Source organism: Urocampus carinirostris, chromosome 6 (genome assembly GCF_059441175.1).
Source record: "Urocampus carinirostris isolate Australia breed hairy pipefish chromosome 6, RoL_Ucar_1.0, whole genome shotgun sequence".
NCBI lineage: Eukaryota > Metazoa > Chordata > Actinopteri > Syngnathiformes > Syngnathidae > Urocampus > Urocampus carinirostris.
The window spans coordinates 14,610,543-14,633,720 of record NC_142354.1 but is presented as its reverse complement, the minus strand read 5'-3'; the positions used below and the strand labels follow the sequence as shown (position 1 = coordinate 14,633,720).

Below are 23,178 nucleotides of genomic sequence, written 5' to 3'. Positions count from 1 at the left end.
TATTATTTTATGAAATGTTTATTTTTTAGTAAAAAATACAGGTTACTTGTATAAACCTTAAACATAGAAAATATAGCACTAAATCAACTTACAAACAATCGTCCGGGATCTAACTCGTTCGTAGGTCAGGGAACGTCTGTAACTAAAAATGTTTTATTTTACATGTGGTTATAAAAATGTATACTACATGGCCTGGCTTGACTATTTAATAAAATTATCCTTTTTTAAAATTTATTCATACAATAAAAATAAATGAATTACTCTGTCCACAAAGCCTTTCTCTATGTTATTTTAGTTAAGAATTGCATGTGACAAACTTTAATTTGTTAGGCTATGGGTCCCAAAATTTGCAGTGATGCTAAAGGTAAATTCTACATTTTAAAAAATATGAGCATTTTTTTTAAATGAGATTTATTCCTTGAAAAAAACTGTGACATCAAATGCATAAAGAAATAAGTATCTAAATAAATCACTTCAAGACATAAATACCTATAATTAATTACCTACAGTTCAATTTGTAAAATTGATGAAATGAAAATTTCTATAGTTATTCTTTTATTGTAAATGGATAAAATCACAATTATTACTTTTCAACACCCAAATTAATTTTCACTTGTCTTTAATAATAAGAAATTATTGATTATGTTTCTCTTTTTGCAGTTCCGTAGCAAACTATTATTGACATTAAGAAACAATTCAGAATTAATGTTTCGGATTAAGAACACTTAAAAAAAAAATAATCCACACAAGTATAATAATAACATATATACGTACATTTGAAAACGTACCAGATGAAAAATAAAAATGAAAAAAAATCAAAGCTAATCCCAAAGTCAGTAAACAAAAATATGCCTGGGGCGGATCCAGGGCGAGAGTATCAATGACTAATGACTTCACGGTGTGGCGTTGCATGCAACACAAAATAGGTCACAAGTTTAGCGAAAGCATGCAAATCACAAGGGTGGGTCGCCCACACTTTGCCCCGACAACAGAAAAACATTGTCATATTCTATGTCTCGTTTCGATGAGACGCGATGAAAGACCAAACTGGTTGTGAAGTCAACCTACCGCATCGCCCGACCACATGGTTAGTCATGTGCTCATTGTTGCATTCGACAGTGATGCTAAGGCTAAAAATGAGATGACTGAACTTGAGTCGGAAACTAGATTCAACAGCCATTTGTGAAAGACAACATTGCAGACTTATAGAATTAGTTTCCAAGTTGGAACGTACGAGACAAGGGTTCCTACAGCTTAATGCCAGTGAAATTTAAGACTATTTAAGACTTTTTCAATGCCTTCTGAAATCCAATTCAAGAACATCCATCCATTATTTGTATCACTTATCCTCAGTAGGGTCGCGGGGGTGCTGGAGCCCATCCCAGCCATCTCCGGGTAGTGGGCAGGGGACACCCTGAACTGGTTGCCAGTCGCAGGGCACACAGGGACAGACAATTCGCTCACTCATTCACACCTAGGGACAATTTGGACTGGCCAATTAACCTTTACATGCATATTTTTGGAATATGGGAGAAACCTACGCAAGCACGGGGAGAACATGCAAACTCAACACAGGAGGTTTGATCTCATGACCTCAGAACTGTGCTGCACACACGCTAACCACTGCGCTGCTGTGCTGCCCCCAATTTAAGACCAATTCATCAAAAAAACACAATTGAAACGAACAAAAACAAAAAAATATATATTTCTTGCAGACAATACAGGGTGCCTCGTACACATTATCTGCTTTAAGCCATGGTGATAAACGTTTTATCAGACAGCCATCTCTCATGAAATTGACATGGTCCAGGGTAAACGTCTCCCAAGTTGCTATCTGTATTGTGGGTAGACCTAAGACACGCGTTTGCTCTGAATTGCCCGACTGAAACCACATCACCGTTTTGATAGTCCCGTTATCGCGGTCACGCCATGTTGCCATGAAAGTAAATCCGTAAATGATTAAAATAAGACTATTGATAAATGTTACTGATTCTTAGACATTTTTAAGACTTTCGAAAATTGGATTGAAGACATTTTAATGCCGATTAAAACCTTATTTACAGAGTAATCAATTCAATGCCTTTTGAGGGATCCGCGGGAACATAGCTTGGCATCATAGTCCAAACTGGAAGCAAACAATAACTCCACGCTGGTCAACACACTGAAGAAACCAAGCATTCCTTTCAGCAAGTCTGGTGTTAAAATGTCATTTTGTGTGTTTGTGCGCCACAAATCATGAGTGATTGTAAATTGAAGTTTTACAGGATCCCAGCGGACACTCCGGACCAAATACAAAGAAGAGAGTTGTGGTAAATGCGTGAAAATATTGGACCGAGGTATTCATCAAAAATGCTCAGGTTTGCAGTGCACACTTCATATAAGGTAAGAGAAATTAATTGTTTACAATTTATGCTATTGAGTCCATATAACTTATTATGTCTGCAAAATAGTTTATTTTCTCAGCGTATGCTAACTGTTAGCGTGTAGCCTGATCAAGATATGCTCCTCCTAAATAAAAACAATAAATATATGAATAATTAAATGCATCTAATAAATGACTTGGATTGTGTGCCCAACGATTGTTAGCAATGCACGCCTGTTTTTATTTTCGACACAGTGTTTACAAAGCTACCATTGGCATTTATGCTACAAGCTAAGCTAAGAAATTAACAAGATATTTTGCCAATATAATAAGTAAAATGGACTCAATAAAGACAACAAATTAAAGTGTCAATAGGATGTGTTTTCCAACCCTAAAATGTCCTGCTATATAACATCGCCAACAAATTATTTTACATGCCCAAAAACATGCAAAATTCAAACGTTGCGATAGTTGTGCCCATAACAAGTTACATCTCTTAGATGCCTGTGTAAAACTGGTTGACATCTTATAAAATACTGGTCCGCTATTGGTTTGCACCAAGGCATCATGAAAATACAGATATGCTATTGGCTGAACTCTGTCCACAATGCCTTTCTCTATGTTCTTTCAGTTAAGAATTGCATATGACAAACTTTAATGTGTTAGGCTATGGGTCCCAAAATTTGCAGTGATGCTAAAGGTAGAAGCAAAAACATGGGATTATCAAGAAATACAAAGAAGGCCCACGCATCATTACCCCGCTAGGTAATGTGGCTGTAACGATGATCGGGGCAATTATAAGAGTGAGGCGATTAAAACAACAAGTATTTTAAGGGCATGAAGTTTTACTATCAGTTTCAATTTTATTCCGCGTATAGCCCTCCCCACCCTGCATCCACCTACTTACTCCACTGTACCAGCTTAAGTTGCGTGACACCAAATAAATAAAATAATTGCTTTCACAAAAGTAGTACTTCAAATCTACTATTTGTATTTCAATGTAGATTGGGTCTTGGAAGGAATTAGCTCATTACCTTATGTCTCTTTCCCCCGCTAAAAGTTACAATACAGCTAGAAAGGTTGAAAGGTAGGGAAAAATTATAAAAAGGTAATTAGAACGGTAAAAAGATTTTTTAAAAAGTAGCTAGATAGTTAACAGGTACAAAAGTAGCTAAATCACACTTCATGGTTGACGGATCCCTTTACTGCATGGGTTGTCGGGGCACCAATGAGGACGCAACTCTGGACAGCTTTCTCCACTGTTGATGGTTCCTGGCCTGTTTTGGGGTTGTGGCAAAGTTGGCACCGGTCCATTCCTTAATGCTGTCGGCCCAGTTCTTTTTCGGTATTTCTCCTCCTGCCCACCGGACTGTGCCCTGGAGAATGATCTTGGTCAGTCCTAATGGTCTTGTGACGTGACCATACCAATGAAGTTTCCATCTGCTCACAGTTGACAACAGTTCTTAGTCCAATGTGCTCTCTGATGGTGTTGCGCACCCCTTCGTTTGTCACGTGGGCAAAGTAGCTGATGCCTAGAAGTTCCCTGTAGCATCACATCTCCATGGCCTGGATTTTCCTTTCCAGTTTTGCTGTGACATTCTATGTCTTGCAAGTGTAGGAAGAGGGAAGTAACCAGTGCTTGCATGAGTTCAACCTTTATTTTCACTGCTATGCTCTTGTCCCTCCAGATGGGTTTAAGTCTTGAAACTGTAGCTGTTGTTTGAGCTATCTAGGCCATGATTTCTGCTTCAGACCCCTCTTCTGATATGAAAGCTCCAAGATATTTAAATTTGGTGACAGTTTCTAGCTCTCTGTGGTTGATGCTGATATTTGTGGTAATACCTTGTGGATTCTTGGTCATTACTTTTTTTCTGTGCTGATTTCCATCCCATACTGGCTTGATGCTTTTTCCAGGCAATTGACCAGATCTTTGAGTTCCTGTTCATCTCCTGCCAATCCGTCAATATCATAATAGATAGCTAAAAACTTGTAAAATGTAGCTAACTAAGTTGCTAGCCAGAAAGGTAAAAAGGTAGTTAGACAAGATGAAAAGGTAGCAAGAACGATAAAAAGTTTTAAAGGTAGCTAGATAGCTAACAGGAAATGTATGAATGTAGCTAGGTAGATGGATAAATACTTCAAATGTTGCTTACTTAATTTCTAGCTAGCAAGGTAAAAACGTTCAGAAGGATCTAGCTAGAAAGATAAAAAAGTTAAAAAAATACCTGACAGTTTTAGTTCACTATTTCACCATAAATTAATTTAAGATAGCTGTGCTTCCGTCCACTTACTGTTTTCAAGCTAATGGCTTCAACAATTACGTTACTATACTGACAAGGGGAGAAAAACAAGTCATCAAAAATAGTTTAGCGCTCCAGCTCTGGTCACCTGTCAGCTACCGAATGCAAAAAATGAGCAAAAAAGGATGGCACTTCTTAATGTTGTTGTGTATTCGACATGTTACAATGAAAATGGATTTTATCCTCAAACATCTCGGCAGTTTTACATAGAGGCCGTTTTGGAAAAAGTGATGACTAATTTGGGACTCCACCCCTTTGAAAACCACACACTGCCACATGCTAACTCGACCGACCGGCAGCAGCTGCTGCTTCTCATAACGCAATCGCTTTAAAATAGAGCGCAACGTCGTTCGAGTTTACAAAAATGAGCAAGTGAAGAAGGCAGCGGAAAAGAGGAGAAGAGGTAAAGGTAACAATGTTAATGACACAGCTATGACGCAGTGTCACTCTCGTGATCCATGCCGGGGTATAAATACAAGAAATGTTATCTCCAGTGGAAAAGCAGGATAAACATCAAAAGGCTCACAATTTTACTGCACTGGGATGCAGTAACAAAGACCTGATGGGAAGTTGTTTTTTACTGTATGTGTGTTACAAATAATAGTTGTGTCAGGACCAGAACGGAAATAGGACCCACTTGCGTGACGTTTACCACAAGTTTTATTGAAAGAAACAGAAAGGGCTGCGCCCACGATCCGGTGTTCGCTGGGCGCGGGGAGCAAGTCGCTCTCGTACTCGGATTATGATCCAAACACGGAAGTGGATCTTCCGTAGCAAGCGATGGCGGTGTCAGGGGCGGAAAACTGATCGGTAGCCGGGTCTGGGAGAGCTAGACGTGGTCTGGGTCGGAAACGAGTGGGAAGCCAGAACGAGAGAGTAGACGTGGTCGGGGACAATAAGAGGTCGTAAGCTGGGACGGGAGAACAGACGTGGTCAGGAGCAAAAACAGGTCGTAGCCGGGGAAGGATGGGAGCAAAAACGGGACAGGTGGGAGTCAGGGTCAAAAAAGGCTTGCCTAGTGTTAACTGAGGTTCGCAGACGGGCTGACACCTGGGGATTGACAGGACTGAGTCCAAATAGTGACAGAGATTCAATCAGAACCCGCGGCGGGTGGCGCCAAATGAGCGGGCACAGCTGAGTCACATCAGTAATCATGACAAGTCGACATTGTTTGCAATACATTTACCATTGAAATGAATCTCCTCATCCTGTTTTGACATAGTTCTTTGGCAATGTGTAACATTGGAAGAAAAAAAAATCGTCAATACTGGTCTGAATAGCTAAAACAACTTTTATAGCCTCAAGCACACAACGAAAGATCTTGCAGATTCTTGAACACGGAATGCCGGTTGCTGAGAGGAGGGGGGGGAGTACACGCTGGATTGTTGTCATGGTAAAGAAGCCACAAGTTCTTTAACGCTCCTAAAAATCTTCCCTCTTCTCATGCACTTAGCCAAACAAATTCCTATTCTGTATTTTTAACTGTTTTTAACATTGGGTCCTCATGTCAATTACAATTAGTGTTCTAATCAAATGAGAATCGGTTTGCCTTCGCAAGTCCCCTAATAGTTCAATGTATTATACTATTCTTGCAGCCCAGCCCACTAAAACCATTAGTAATAATAAAAATACTAACAATCATCATCATAATAAGTCTAAATCTGCTGTGTTATCACTAGATCACTAGGGATCTAATTGACATAGCTAAAGGCATTCGATTTTATCTCCTCATCACACTATTTTTACTCACAGTAACACGTTGTATCACCTTTTTTTATCATGAAGGTACATGTGATAGGTCAAGTGTTGTACAACGTTGTTTTGGCTGAATTCATTCCCATAATGCTTCATTACGGTGCCACAGTTTAGAGCGTTGTAATGGAGCATTATGGGAATGAATTTAGGCCAAACTACGTTGTACAGGGATTGCCCCCTTAAGGTATAAAAAGTGAGACAACGTGGCACCATGAGTATATAAAAAAAAAAAAAAGCTTAATGAGGATATAAGATCGAATTCATTTTCTTATGTCATCAACAGCGCTCTCATTGCCACAATTCGGGTTTGACTCCCGTTGCATCCAATGTTGAGCATATTGTGATCAAAAATATAATTTGAAACCCCAAAACTTTGTGGTTATGATTAACTTTAAGGGTATTTAGGGGTTAAAAAAAAGAAATTGTATGTATACAGTTAATACGTCATAGGGGAATTAAAAAAATTAATAAATAATTCCGAACAGCTTGGTACCAAACTACCCACAGACCAGTACTGGTCCGAGGCCCAGTGGTTATCGACCACTCCCTTAAAACAAAAACAGAATCCAAGACAGTAGAGTGTAAACAAACACACTAAAACAATCATATATTAGTACATTTTCTCTAACACTTATTCTCACTAGGGTTGTGGGGGTGCTTGAGCATTCCCAGCTAACATTGGATAGTGGTCAGAGGACACCCTGGACTGATAGCCAGCCAATCACAGGGCACATACACAACTATTCATTCATTTGTATGTAAGGACAACTTGGAGTCCTCAATCTACCTGTCATGCATGTTTTGGGAATATGGAGGGAAAACGGAGTATCCAGGGAAAACTCAGGCATGGGGAGAACATGCAAACTCTGGGGGGGTGTACAGGGTTCATACACTTTTTTTTCAAGGCCAAATTCAAGCACTTTTAAGGACTTTCAAAGACAACTTTTTAATTCCTCCAGCACCATTATAGAAAAATATCCAGTGTGAATCATGTATTTTTATTTTGCAGATTCATAAATATATCTCCAATTTAAATATGTGATTTTAACTTTGCGTGTTCATTTATGAAGGCCTGTGATGTTTAGATCTTGAGGAAATCGCGAATATATTTGTGGATCTGAACAAAACATGTGCAAATTTTTTTGAGACAAACTTCTCCCAATAAAGGTAAAATGACGGTTATACGTAGCTTATATTTTCAGTTACAAAAAGTTCTTATTATTAAAATTTACCAATGAGGAATGCTACTTTATTTTTTGCATGGCCCATAATAAATGTCTATTTTTCGTACAACATCCTTGCACTAAAACACATTCCAGAGTGGCCTTCTTAGGGGCTACATGAACCCGTCCTCTTCGCCCCGACCTGTAGGGGGGCGAAAATGCTTAATAGAACAATGCCATACAAACCAATACCAACTGCTGTTCACCACCATGGAAGAAATGACATAGCCAATCGCCCAAACAGCAGTGTTTTGTTGTCATTTTGAAGCAAACTTGTGAAACATGGTTACAATTTCATGCCTTTACAAGTACATCCAAGTTTCAAACTCAACATTAAAATTTAAGCATTTTCAAGAATTTCAAGCACTCGTACGAACCCAGCTGGTAGCCGTAATCGAACGCGAGACGACTGAAAAGTGAGGGGACGGGTTAACTAGTAAATCACCATCCTGTCCACATACAAAATAGAGAAAAAGACATGTATACATATATATATATATATATATATATATATATATATTAGTATAGAAGATGTGTAATGCGTATTTCTTTATTCCTCGTTATGCACATTCTTGCTGCAAATATCATTGCACTATTTTTTCATTGAACTATTTTCTCATGCACTTACAAGTTACAACTTAGGCAGTCTACAATATTCACCAATATTCTTTTTAAGGCTTATTTAGATCTATATCCACTACACAGCATCATCACCAAACAGAAGAGCAGCTTCAGCGACAGATTGCTGTCACAGTCTTGTTCCACGGACAGACTGAGGAGATCATTTCTTCCTCATGCCATGAGGCTCTTTAACTCCACCCGGGGGAGTAAAAGCCCACATTAAACCCCACCCCCACATTTGCATATTGCCCTGTTTTTATTACAGTGTGCATTTTCCGTAGCACTATTTAATTACTCTATATCAACACGTTATATTGGGTATTTTTGTATTCTATATATTTTATTTTATTATTTTATTTTTCAACACAAGGATACTGCTGGAAGTGTGAATTTCCCTACGGGCATGAATAAAGTATCTATCTATATCCTGGAGTGCCACGTCTAACATTACATCAGTTTGTAATACATGACAATAAAGAGTATTCTATTCAAAGTACATAAGAATAGGTGAGGAAAAATTAAACATTATTATTAATTAGAACAGAATATAGTTTATTGTTATCGTAGTTTGTCCATAGCACCACGAAATTACCATAATAGAAAAGGCAATGCCACCCTTTAACTCATGTTTGGTAACACAAAAATAGTCAACTCCGGGGCCCCAACGACACATACAATCAAGTTATTAATAATTAATAATAATTAATTCGACAAAGTTACTTCTAAAACAACAAACTCAGTCAAAAAAAACAAAGTAGATTGTTGACAAACATGCGAAAGCGATACAAGTGTTGACAGGTTTGTCAGGAAGTACTTGAACGCACCCAAACACACCCTAAAAAAGAAATGTAATTTGCATACATACCATAAGTTGGCTTTTGTGAATATTCCCTCGCTATGAATAGTTTATAAATGTTATTTCTGAATTTGAATCCACATTGGTGCTAACACGCACGCACGGACACACGAAGGCAAGTAAAAATACACACCCAGCTCAACTCGATTAGCCCCGCCTACTAGGAAGTACGCCACAAGCTGGCATGTGTCAATCACTTAGGCCCCGCCCCTTCACTCTCAAAGCCTGACGAGCAGGCGCAGTAGCGACCCCGCCCACTCGCTGTTGCTTTGTGGGTATTTTTCCTGCGTGGTTGCTAAGAGAAGACGCCGAAAAAGGGCCGCGCAAGTCTGGGTGTGACCGATAGACTCACTGCTCTGGAATCTTCGGAACACAGAAAAGAAAAGAAAGAAAAAAAGAAATGAAAGAAAGGAAAAGAAAAGTGTGAAAAGGAAATTAAAGAAAGGGAAAGAAAAGGAAAAAAAAGAAAATGAAATGAAAGGAACGGAAAGAAAAGGGAAAAGAACACAACAAAAATGAAGTGATAGAAAAGGGAAGGAAAGGAAAGAAAGGGAAAAGAACACAGTGAAAAGGAAATAAAAGGGAAGGGAAAGGAAGGGAAGTGAAGGGAAGGGTTGGAAAAGGGAAAGGAAGGGAAGTGAATGGTTGGAAAAGGGAAGGGTAGTGAACAATTGGAAAAGGGAAAAGAAAGTAGGGGAAAGGTTTGAAAAAGGGAAAGGAAAGTAAGGGAAAAGTTTGAAATGGGAAAGGAAAGTAAGGAAAAGGATTGAAAAGGGGAAGGAAAGAAAGGTAAAGGGAAAAGAAAAAGGGAAGGAAATGATTAGTAAAGGGAAAGGAAAAGAAAAGGGAGAGGAAAGAAAAGGAAAAATAAAAGGAAAAAAATACAGGAAAAGAAAGAAAAGGGGAGGAAAGGGAAAATAACACAGCAGAAAGGGAAGGGGGGAAGGAAATGTAAGGGAAGGGAAGGGGAGGATTGGAAAAGGGAAGGCAAGGGAGGTGAAGGAAGGGGACGGGAAGGGCATGGAAGGCAAGGATTGGAGGGGAAGGGAGGAATTCGAAGGGAAGGGAAAGATTGGAAGGGGAAGGGAAGTGAAGTGAAGGATTGGAAAAGGGGAAAGGAAGGATTGTAAAAGGGAAAGGAAAATTAGGGAAATAATTGAAAAGGGGAAAGGAAAGGATTGAAAGCGGTAAAGGAAAGTAAAGGAAAGGATTGGAAAAGGGAAAGGGAAGTAAGGGATAGGAAAAGGGGAAGGAAAGGGAAAAGAAAGAGAAAAGAAAAGGTATAGGAAATGATTGAAAATGGAAAGGGAAAAAAGGAAAGGGAGAGGAAAAGCGGAAGGAAAGGGAAAAGAAAGAGAAAAGAAAAGGTATAGGAAATGATTGAAAATGGAAAGGGAAAAAAAGGAAAGGGAGAGGAAAAGGGGAAGAAAATGGAAAAGAAAGAGAAAAGAAAAGGTATAGGAAATGATTGAAAATGGAAAGGGAAAAAAGGAAAGGGAGAGGAATGAAAAGGGGAAAGAAAAGAGAAAAAAGAAAAAAAGAAAGGAAATGTAAGGGAAGGAAAAAGAAAGAGGTGGGGCTCGAGCACATGCTGCCCTCACCCAACCCCAAAAGGAAAAACAAGAAGTCTCATCTAAAACTACATGAAAGAAAAGTTTTGATGCTTTTTTTCGCTAGCCGCTGCAGAACATGGAAGTAACAGAATATACTAAAGGTTCTGGTTAATAGCCAGATGTTATGTAAGATTTTTTTTAAATTGGCTTGTAAGGCATCTTGCACAAGTTTTTTTTTTCTTCTGCTGGAGGCGAGAAGTTATTAGTGTGGAAAACAGCACCCCCTTGTGACAATTTAAAGTCATAACATCCAAGCAACAACATCGCAGGAGCAGCGTGATTTTCCGGTTTATATGTGGGTCACGTGAATAATAAAAGGTATAAATAATTTGTAATCAAATCCATGTTTTTATTTTTGGCAATGTAGTCAAAACATATGTATTTTTTGTTTTTGTTATCTAAAAAAAAAGTTACAATGTGTTTTAACACGTGTGGCCACAAAATAAATCATTTATGGATTGAAACGAATATTCGGTGAACTATTGAATCCGATTTATTCAAACTTATAACTTAGTTTGTTTTGTGATAGATTACCTTTAACTATCCAGAAATATAAAGACGAGACCCAAATAAATAATTACGCCAATGACAAAACAGCTAAGCTAAAAAATAATAATAATAATAATAATAATAATAATTTCCTTGTATTGTCATTCTGTGTAACAATGTACACAGAACGAAATGTCGATTGCATCTGACCCGATGCAGCCGCAGCCAAGAGAGGGCGCCGCCGACCACTTTTTAAGTCTTAGGAATGACTCGGCCGGGGCGCGAACCCGAACCTCCCAGTCTCAAAGCGGGCGCCTTACCATCTAGGCTACTGAGCTGGTAAATGAGAACTTAATGGTGAATTATACGTAACACAAGTTTTTTTTCTTCTATTTGATTATGTTTCTTATTATGCAATTTATATTTAAGGGGGATTGTTTTGTCAATGAAAAAAGAATACTATTAATATAATTTAAACCAAAATAAGAAAAAAAAAATCCCCTTTTCGTATGTCTGTCACGGTTGCCACGGCGCCATATTGGCCCGCCATTGTGGCACGAGCTGCGGCTCGATGACGGATTGGCGATTGGCTTTCTTTCTATTTAAGTTCAGTGTTCTCATTCTCTGGTTACCAGTTTTGTTTTCGTCTATTTTTGTCCTGTTTATTCTATTCTCCAGTTTTCGTTCCTGTCTAGTTTGTCCTGTTAATTTTCGATATCCTGTTTCTTTATCTATCCTGTCTGTCCGAATTCAACTCAGGCAATTGGTATTGATCTCGTCAGCCTCTGGCTTCCTATCATTTCACGGCATGACTCCCCATTTCCCGTAAAATAAAAGGCTTGTGTGAGTAACTTCACGGGTTTGGGTACTGATCCTGTTTTGGTTCATGACAATGTCAGATAGTTTGGCTATTAAGTTAAGAGTTATTTTTCCATGAATTAATAATGAAATACAATTAAAATTAAAAAGTTTCAATTTTAAATTATTTGCATCATTATAATTAAATAATTACTTTTATTAATTGACAAAAACGTCCGACAAATATCTTAAATCATCAAATTTCTTTGTCAAAAGGTTGTATTTTACTTTTTATTCATTTTTATTCGATTTTTTTTAATTTGGACATAACAATTTATATCATTAAATAAGTATTCATTTATTTATTTTAACATAAATTAATCTTCAAAAAATATACAAAAATCTCCCAATAATCTCTCTCTCTAAATAATATTTAAACCAGGATAAAAAACAACTCCCATTCACTATGTGAAAATCATTGAAGTATTACTATTACTTCATCATTAATATTGTTTCACTGTTGGGAATAGAATTAAAAATAGAAAGTTTTGTATCGTAAATTAGCTACATTAGATTACTATATTGTTTATTTTATTGAAATATAATAAAGAAAAATACATTTAAAATTTTCCAAATGATAAACAAATGGAAAAATAATTGTATTTTATTTCATGAAAATCACACATAAAATCAATATAACTATTTCAAGTCCTTTTGGGGGTCAAATTAAAATGAGAACTAATATTCTGAAATGAATAGTTTTTTTTTTAATTTCATATATTATTTTTGTAAAGTGTTTGTAATAGTTCTGAAAAAAAACGCCATTTAACATTTTTTATTATTTTAGCATAAATGCTTTTTCTAAAAATATGTAAATAACATTCAAACCAAGATGAAGAATATGCCCCATTGCCTATGTCAGATGATTTAAATTTTATTTTTAATGTTTTACTAATAAATGTAGAGTAAAATAATAATGATATAAATAAAAGTTTTAAATTGAAAAAAAGTATACATTATATTACTTATTTTCTGTTTTAAATGATAACAACGGGTAATGTTTAAAATAAGCAAAATAGTTAAAGAATGGAAATTATTTAATTTTATACAGTACTTTGAAGTTCGCACATAAAAATTACATCAGTCTTTTTTTCGAAATATTTTTAAATGAAAGGTTTTCAAAATGGAGTATTTTTTATATAGTTCTCATAGTTTCCTGAAATAATTACATGATTTGATAAGTATTTTTAAATATTTCACAATAAATTGTTCTAAAAATTGTTACAATTATGTTATTTTCTGGTAAAATGATTTTTTTATCGGTTGTCTGAGTCTATTTAACTCTGTTTTTAATAATTAACCTGGTAATAACATAGTAATAACATGATCAATTGTTATGTTAGAAATTCAAATAAATAAATTCCAGTTCTTGGGCTTCAAAAATCTATTCAATTATTGATAGTTATTTTTACGTCAAGTCAAATCAAATCAGATTTATTTGTATAGCCCTTAATCACAAGATGTCTCAGAGGACTGCACATGATTACAATTAGAACATTGCCTGATCTTAAACCAACATGCGGGCAAGGAAAAACTCAAAAACTTCAGCATTTTTGCTAGTTATCAAGCTAAATTTTGTCTTCCTTTCTAGCCAGCTAGTTGCTATTTTAGAAATCTATATAAAACCGGGTGCACTTTGCGCTAATTAGTAACAACAAGTAGCTTGATGCTTGCCAAAGGTTAGAGACCCCTGAATTAGACAATAGAGTGCCATGTAGTGGTTAAGAATTACACACTGGGGCTTTAAAGAAGGAAAAGTAACCAAATCAGCTTCTTAGTAGGATTACTTGCATATCTTGTTGATCTAAAACAAACAAATCCCCCCTTCCTAAAGACAACAAAACATTTTGAGCGCCACAAAGAGCGAGTGTGTCCGAAAAAGCAAACAGTGCATGCTTGTACTGGATCCAAATGCCGCACTCAAAAACCCACGACAAGGCTTATCTGTCTTGTCAAATAATGAACCAAAACAGAACTCGGCCCAGCCCGTGCAAAGCTCCGTTATCTTCACGGTTTTTATCAAACTTTGGTTTGAAAAAAGTTAAATGATGGTAGAGGGCAAAGGGAGCTTCTAAAAATGATCCCAGGAACCAAGAGAACCGCAGGTTTGAGAGCGCTCTCCATTCTGGCCCCGGTGGAATGTTCTGCCCCCTGAGATTCGATGTAAAACCTCAGTGGAACTGTTTAAATCTAAGCTTAAACACACTTTTATTCTATAGCTTATGAATGACCTATATTTCCTGTTGACAATATCTGTGTATTACCCATTGCAGCCTGGTCATCCTGGAAGGGGGATTACCTCATATGCGGTCCCTTCTCAAGGTTTCTTCATTTTCCTCATGTTGAGGTTTTTGAGTTTTTCCTTGCCCTCATGTAGGTTTTAGATCAGGGGATCTAAAATCACTGAAATCACTCTCTAATTGAAACAAATGATTGTGTTAAAATTTTTGAATTTGGTTGTTGGATTTATTTATTGTTTGGCATAAGAAAAACGTATGAACGTATCTATGATCTTCTGCTGGCAATGGACGCTGCGCTTCATCACTCTTGCTGCTGCTGGACCTTAGTGCTGCCTTTGATACTGTGGACCATAATCTCTTACTAGAACGGTTGTAAAAATGAATTGGTCTCTCAGGAGCCGTTCTTATGGTTAGGATCCTTCCTCTCAGATAGGACGCACTGTGTTAAATATGGCGAAATGACATCTGAGCCTGCCCTGCGATTGGCTGGCAACCAGTTCAGGGTGTCGCCTGCCCACTGCCCGATGATTGCTGGGATAGGCTCCAGCACCCCCGCGACCCTACTGAGGATAAGCGGTGCAGCTGATGAGATGAGGACATCTGAGCCCTTTAGTGTAGTGGTGTTCTGCAGGGTTCAGTACTTGCCCCCTTCTTTTCAGCATTTACATGCTTCCATTAGGTGAGATTATTCGCAAATATAATATCAGTTTCCATTGCTACGCAGATGACACTCAACTATGCTTTGAGACTGGGAGGTCGGTGGTTCGCGCCCCGGCCGAGTCATTCCTAAGACTTAAAAAGTGGTCGGCGGCGCCCTCTGTTGGCTGCGGCTGCATCGGCTCGCTACAACGGGTCAGGTGCAATCGACATTTCGCTCTGAGTACATTGTTACACAGAATGACAATACAAGGAAATTATTGTTATTATATTATTATTATATCTTCCAATGGAGGAATCTGCCACACTAAACTGTGGAAATTTGGAGGCCTGCCTCATTGAGATAAAAAGAGTGGATGTCACTCAACTTCCTGCGCCTTAACTCTGAAAAAAACGAAATGTTGGTTATTGGTCCATCGAAATGCCGTGACTTGTTCTCAAAAACTGCTCTGAACATTGACAAATGTAATATTACCCAGAGTGACTCAGTCTAAACTTTAGATGTCATATTTGACCCCTGTATCTGTGTACTATTTTACCTCATGTAGGTTTTAGATCAGAGGATGGATTTACGTCATCATTTATTATGCTCATGAGATCATAAAATGTGTTATTGTAACACCAACTAATTCACGAAAGACAACATACGTGTTCATGGGTAACATTTTAAACGTTGAACCTATGCATGCTCACGTGAACGGACTTTTCTCGTCCTAATGAGCTGTCAATCATTTGAATCACACTTGAGTGTCTTTATGGCTTAACATAAAAGCTCCCTAGAGCGTGAAAGCGATATTTCTATGAGCTACTCAGCTTCTCAAATTTCCATCTCTAAATTTTCCCTTACTAAATTTAGCCCCCTTTAAGTTTACTGTCCTTCACTTCAACTCGTTCTCCCCCTGTCGAGCTATCAGCTTTCAGAACGTGCTGTTTTTTTTCATTTACGAGATCGTGATTCTTATTTATTGAGTTGGAACTCGTTAGCTGTTTGGCGAAAAGTAGCGCGGAATAATCACATTGCTGCAGACTTGCTAACAATTTGTACCCTCTGTAGTGTTTATGTGAAGCTGAAGAACAAAACTCTCTAAATTCTGCCAAGCGGGGATGATGTGAAACGACAAGAGCAAGAGAAACATGAAGAGTTGAACAGGTAAGCTAGTCGAATGCTAATTTGATTTAAGACGCACACCAAAAAAAGCTAACGAGTAATAATTGAGTCTGGATACCCAGGTCCGACTCATTGAAGAGGGGGAAAACACTTAACACTGGCAACCACGGTGACCAGATGATGAAAGTGCTGTATCTGAGTCAGATCAGGATACTTCTCCTGCTACTGCTAAACATGGAAACTAGTACTATCTGTTTCATGAGGAGGAGCACACCAGCCTGGAAGAGGAGTGAGTGACGCCAGGCTGTACTTGCCCAAGACACACCACTGGAAGCGGTGCCCAGACGACAGAGGCGGTTAAGAGAAAAGTGAGTATGAGGAAATTGTAGACATGCTAGTAATTTAGATATTTGTTCTGTTTTACACTACCTAAAGGACGTTGTGTATTATTCAAGGCATCTTAGTGATTAAAGACAATAATTTGTATATTAAGCAAAAATACATTAAAAAAATACATAAAAATACATAAACAATCATATAAACGTGCAATTTGTAAAATACTCGTAAGTTTAATAATTTGTATTTTACATAACATGAGGAACACTGAGCAGCACATCCTGTGTGGAGTTTGCATGTTCTCCCTGTGCTTGTGTGGGTTTTCCTCCGAGCACTCTGGTTTCCTCCCACATTCCAAAAACATGCATGTCATGTCAGGTTAATTGTTCGGTCCAAATTGTCCCTAGGTGTGAAAGAGCGAGTGAGTTGTCCATCCGTGGCTGGCAACCAGTTCAGGGTGTCCCCTGCCCACTGCCCAAAGATGGCTGGGGTTGGCCCCAGCACCCCCGCGACCCTACTGAGGATAAGCGGTGCACATAATGGATGGATGGATGAGGAGGAACACCAAGAGGGAGCTGACATGACTGTTGGCCATCTAGTTGCTAAAGACACCCAAATAAACTGTCTTTTTTTAAATGTAATTTTATTCATTTATTTGTCTTTTTATCTTTCCTTTTTCCCTTTGTCCACCATCTTCCTGCTACGGGTACCCACATAAACCTAAAACCTTGGCTGGGGAAAACCTGACAAAACATATTTTTTTGTTGTTGTTTTTTTGGTCACTTTTAGTCTCCACCGTTTGTTTTCTTCTCTGTGCTTTGTAGCTCTCGTTTTCGGTTGCACTACAAACAAAAGAAATATCTAGTGGTGGTCAAATATTACCTTTAATGCAGTGTTGTATATAAATATGGGTGTTAATTCATATCAGCAGCTTACCCTGAGCTTATTTTCAAACTTCAATTGGTGTAAGTGCTCACTTGACATGCTTCAAATAGCAACTTCTCAAGGACATGACACTTGCTAGCTGTGATTTAGAACTCTAAATGATGTAATTTACAAAATTCAAAACAAATGTATTGTATCCTATAATGGGCAGCTTCAATTTGGGTAGCAAGTACTTTTAAATTGGACTATGTTGCAAACTTACCAACAAGTGGTTTTAACATACTGTTTTTGGAACTAGCTGTGTGTTGAATGCTAAAAACTTTTTTTTTGTAATGGAACTAATATTTTTAACTACTGTAATCCCTCGCTACTTTGCTCCAGTTGAGATGCTAGTAGGCTAACTTGCTATTGCTGCTAACTAGCTACATCTACCATTAACCACAAGTTTGACCCCAGCCCGCTTTTTTGCCGTTCTGTGCAAAAGAGAGTGAATTGCATTTGAGTGGTACTGTTTTAACCTGAAATGAACTGCAATTGTCCGGCCGCGATCTATTATCCCCAATCACATATTGCTGCAAGCGGGTTAACCACAAAGGGCACTTTGCTGTACTATTGCCTAAAATGAACTACACTTGTGCTGCCGCGATCCATTATTCCCATTCAAATTTTGCTGCTAGAGGGGAGCATCAGAAGGTACTTTTGTCAGAAGGAGCACTGTTTTAGCACATCTAAAATTAAATGCACGGTTGTGGCCACGATTAATTATCACTGGTCCCCGGTTCGAGATAGGGTGGAAAAATTCGTTGGCCTGGAGTGGGATGCGCTCCACTAGGCTGTACTGGCCCAAGACACACCACAGGAAATGGTGCCACTACGACCCTTGTGGTTAAGGGATACGCCCACAACTGTAGCTGGGGGCAGCAGAGCGCATTTTTTTCTGGTTTGCGATGCTGCGGCGTGCTATTATGGCCCGCCCAGAATGATCTGCATTGTTTGGGCCGCAATCCATTATCACTAGTCGACTTTTGCTGAGAGCAGGGGCCAAGAGAGCGAATATCTGTCATGCATGGCAGCTTTTTTTATGGTTATTCCCTCCCAAATTGAACAGCACCCGTGCGGCCAGAACCCATTATCCTCAGTCAACTATTACTGTGAGCTGAGGTCCGCAGAGTGCATGTTAAAAATGGAAAGGCGGGTCTACTTCACAGAGTTTCATAAATAGCGGGTGGAGGTTCTGGTCCCTATTAATTACAGTACATTTTACCAGACAACATTATAAGTACTTTCAAGTTTGGAAGTCATGATCTGTAAGTAGTGGGTTAATGTTTTTAAGCTACTTTGTAAATAGGATTTTTCCAATATATTTCTACAGACTCAAAACCTTATAATTAAGTTTAAACCTTTATAAGAGTACTTTTTAAATCGGCTCGCTACAGTTTAACTGTACGGGTCAGGTGTATCGACATTTCGTTCGGTGTGCATGGTTACAAAGAATGACAATAAAAGTAAATTATATTCTATTCTATTCTAAAACATAACCAATATGTTTCTAAAATGTCACTAACGGATATAAAACGTTACCATTACATTACATCCTTTCCTGAAATTTTATCCAATGGCTTTATAAATAGGCCTAAAGCTCCAGTGTGTAATATTTGACCACAATATGACACTGTATTGTCTAATGCAAATGAAAAACGGTGCAGCAAGATGCCAGACAAACATGGCGGCGACTGTTAAGTATGGATTCTACTATGTAAAAGCCATACAAATTTAGACCTATGATTCTTTTAGAAAAACTAACATTGGCATGGTACTTTTGTATTCAAATCAATGTTTTTTTTTTTTTTTTTTTGATGAAAAGTTTCTCTAGGAGTCACTTAATATTTTTTAAGGGTCTGCATAGTTGGTGATCGGTCATTGCGATTTTCTAGTAAAATGATTTTTTTTCTATTGGTTTGACTGATTCTATTTAAGCCTATTCTTAATAATTAACCTGGTAACATAGTAACAACATGGTAATAACATGATAACTTGTTATTTTGATTATATAAATTCCAGTTCATGGAGTTCACGGACAAAAAAATGTATTCAAATATTTTATAAATATTTTCCAAGTAATTAATCAAATAAATAGATTGAGAATCTATTCATGTATTAAACACATTTATTTTTGTCTTTTTATCAATTTATTTTACAGAAAATACAACAAACTAATTCCAATTTATGGGTTTTATTAAGCAAATAGGCAAAAAAAATGCGCAGTTTTTTTTAGCTCGCTATCCTCCTACCTTTTTAGGTATCTGGCTAGATTTTTTACGTTGTTAGCATGCCATCTAGCTAACATTTTACCTTTTTTTTGCTAGTTTTCAAGCTCAAATTTGGCCTCCTGTCTAGCTATCTAGCTTTTTTTAGCCTTCTACCCAGCTATTTAGTTAGCTTTTTACTATTTTAGCTATCTATCTAGATCTTGTTTAGTTTGCCTAGCTAACAATCAATCTACCTTTTTAGCTAAATTTTTATATTAGAAATTCGTATCAAGCCGGGGGACCTTTGCACTTATTAGCAAGAAAAATCAGTTGAAAAGGTTTGGAAACCCTTGCTTTAGAGAATCATTCCAATGACCTAAATAATAAATAGTGTTACTTCACAAGTATATTTAAGCTTTAATAATCATGTAATTTTACCTGTACCTTCAGCTCATTTTATAAATACATACAAGGTAATTTCTAGATGATTTTCTGAGCAACTGAATGAAATGTTAGAAAATAGCAGCACAGTCCAAACTGTTTCCATGCTAGTCAACCTTTAATGGATCTGCACTCTTATCTGTGGACTTTGCTTCTGATGCTCGTACATGTGCCGCCCAGATCTGTTTTCCCAGACATTGTATCCTGACCCGGTAATGAAAAATGCTTTTGTGCCAGAGGAAATTGTGAAGCAAACCTGAGCGCAACAACCTCTCAGTGGCATATCCACGAATATAATTTATGCAAATGTATATATGTCCATAATATATGCCATATAAATAAATGAACACGTAAATAAATTGTGTAATATCAGTGTCTGAAACTCATGACAAAAAGTTGCAGGACATCAGGGCAGACAACTCTTAAAAGTTGCCTGCACCATTTTTCACAACTTGAAACACAATAAGACGACCGATCGCAAAAAAAACATTGTTGCAAGGTATTAAGAATTTATAATGAGAATATATAACAGAACAACACTTTAAAAGTAAGTTTATTATGAATCTACTTATAGCATTCATTCCGTTTATATGACATCGCTGTTTTCCATCTGCCATGTCTGTCGTCTGCTACAAGCCACGTGAACGCCTCTTTACACGATGCTTTTAATGTATGTTTACGTTTTGCGGCGTCAAACATTTTGTTTGCTTCTTTTGAATCTTTCCTTTGGGGCTGAGGTTTTGGCTTGATTCCTAACCACTTATCCATTTTTCTTGTGTTCTCTGACTGTCTACTTTGGAAATGCACGACCATATAACGCTCGGGAAAGTCTGAAAGCACAAACTTATTCGATGCAGGCTTCTGATCGGCTGCCGAGTATGCAAATTGCCAAACGAACCAGAATTCCGAAATTTTCAAAATCGGAATAAAGCAAACGTTTGATTGGACGTTTTGTATGTTGTACGCCCGACGTAAAAGATGCACGCCCCTGGCGTCCAGGCAGACGTTATTTTAGACACTGGTAATATCGAAACATATGACATAAAACATTTTTTATGCATTTTGACATTTATATTGTCTTCTTTTATCAGTTATTTAATTTGTGTATTTTGACAATTATTCTGCCATGTATTTTGTCGCAACAAATAAGGGGTTGGGTCAAACTGGCTGAGCTTTTCATCTATTGGTTGATCAGCGATTAATTTGACTCATTGATCAACCAACGGGTGAAAAGCTCGGCCAGTTTGACCCACCCCCTTATTTGGCTAACATTTTGTTGTGACAAAATACACAACAAAAAGCCCAACCAATACACGACAAAATAAATACAGAAATAAATAAACGACAGAATAAAATACAAAATACACGACGAAAGACACAAGATACACAGCAAAATATGCGACAAAATGAATCCGAAACAAAATTTGCAGCACAATGCACAACTAAATACCGACAAAAGTACAAGACAGAAACGCAACAAAATAAATACACAACAAAATAAGATATGTGACATAATATTAGCATGAATACAAAAATACACCGAATAAATACCGAAAATAAAATACCGAAATAAAAAATAAAAAGCAACTGACAGAAAAAAACATGAAATACATGACAAAATAAATTCCAAAGTAAATATTTGAAGTATACATGACGAAATAAATACGGAAACACAAAAAAAACAATAAAAAACAACAAAGTACACTGTAAAAAAAAGACAGAAGACGAAATAAACAATAAAATAAAATACCAAGATAAATCAATGATAAAGTCAACGTGATGAAAAAAACCCCAAAACAAGTCGAAATAAAAATACATGACAAAGCACGCGGCAAAATTAATAAATAACAGAATACACGACAAAATAAATACCAAAACAAACTATGAGTACACACAATGAAAAAACAAGGTGGAAAAACAAATAACCACGGCAAAATACACGACAAAATAAAGAAATGACAAAATATACAACAATAGAAATATATTTAGTTTTAAGTGATTTGTTTATGTGTTTATTTATTATTCATATGGCATAGTTGTAGGTATTTGTTTATGTACACATGGCCGGATCATTCCCCATAGTAATTAAAGCGGAATAACCCCAGCGGGACTATTATATAATCCACTCGGTGTACGTCAGCATGTCATTTTGCACAAAAAAATAGAAAAATGTAAGCCAAAGACCGACAACACACCCTTTTTGATTGCATCGCAACAAGATGATCACATGAGGAAGCTATTTGGGCGAGACAGACTAACTCTCAAAGGACTCAAAGAACTTTTCCTTCGTTTTCAAAATGGAGCAAAAGATCTCACCAGCTTGTGTTTCTTTAGCCAAACAGCGATGGCTTTGTCCCAGCTTGAGATCACTCAAGAACATACAGTCCACGTTCACTGACCAGAAGCTCCACATTCCACAAAACGGGACCGGGGCCAGCCCCCTTTCCAGTCCTACTTTAAACACCGTAAAAGACACGCTACACTGTCAGTTTTGCTCCTTTTCTCCTCTCAAACCGATTCCCAAAACGAAAACACACAAGGCTCCTTTCAACAGTTTACCCGGCACGCGCTGCAGCACCGGGCATCGGACACTTGTGCACGCACCTGGTCCCCCACGGCCACATCCTGAAGGGTCGGGGTCTCCCGGGGGCCCCGGATCCAGCTCAGTATCTGACCCATGTTTGGCTGATGTGCATGTGAGCGTTTGCCTGGCGCGTTATGTCGGCTGGCGGGGAAGGGGGAGGGGCTGAGAGGAAGTGGGCGGGCCTAGACGAGTCACGGAAGGCTGGGGTTAACCAGAGAAGGCAGTTGAGCCAGCGCACCCGTCCGAGCGCACCAAATGCCAGATGTATATATGATATGCATACCTGTCAAGCTCCAGGGCTCAATGCCCTTACAAAATGTCTTTTTCCCTACAAAATACAAAACAACCTTACACCATATTTTCTCTTTCAAACGTGTTTATTCATGTAGTTTAACATGTTATATTGTACATGTGTTTTGTTATATCATATATATTGTTAATTAACATTTTGTTGTGAGATACTGAGTTGCTCGACATGAAAGAAGTTTATTATAAAAATAGTTCAAAAATGAAGTCGCTTGGACGTTCACTGTAGAAGGAAAAATACATGCAAATATAATTAAGTAGAATAATACATTTTCTTATTCAATTTATTTATTTT

General features: G+C 37.6%; 1 protein-coding gene across 1 annotated transcript in view; it reads right to left on the bottom strand.

Moving 5' to 3' along the window:
- The window catches only part of cast (calpastatin), a 62,854-nt gene extending 40,137 nt beyond the window's left edge, over positions 1-22,717 (bottom strand). Inside the window, exon 1 of the mRNA XM_088338006.1 lies at positions 22,598-22,717. Within this exon, the coding sequence (XP_088194132.1) occupies positions 22,598-22,672 (75 nt within the window). The 5' untranslated portion in view covers positions 22,673-22,717. The remainder of the gene's footprint in view (positions 1-22,597) is intronic.
- Positions 22,718-23,178: the final 461 nt, after the last annotated feature.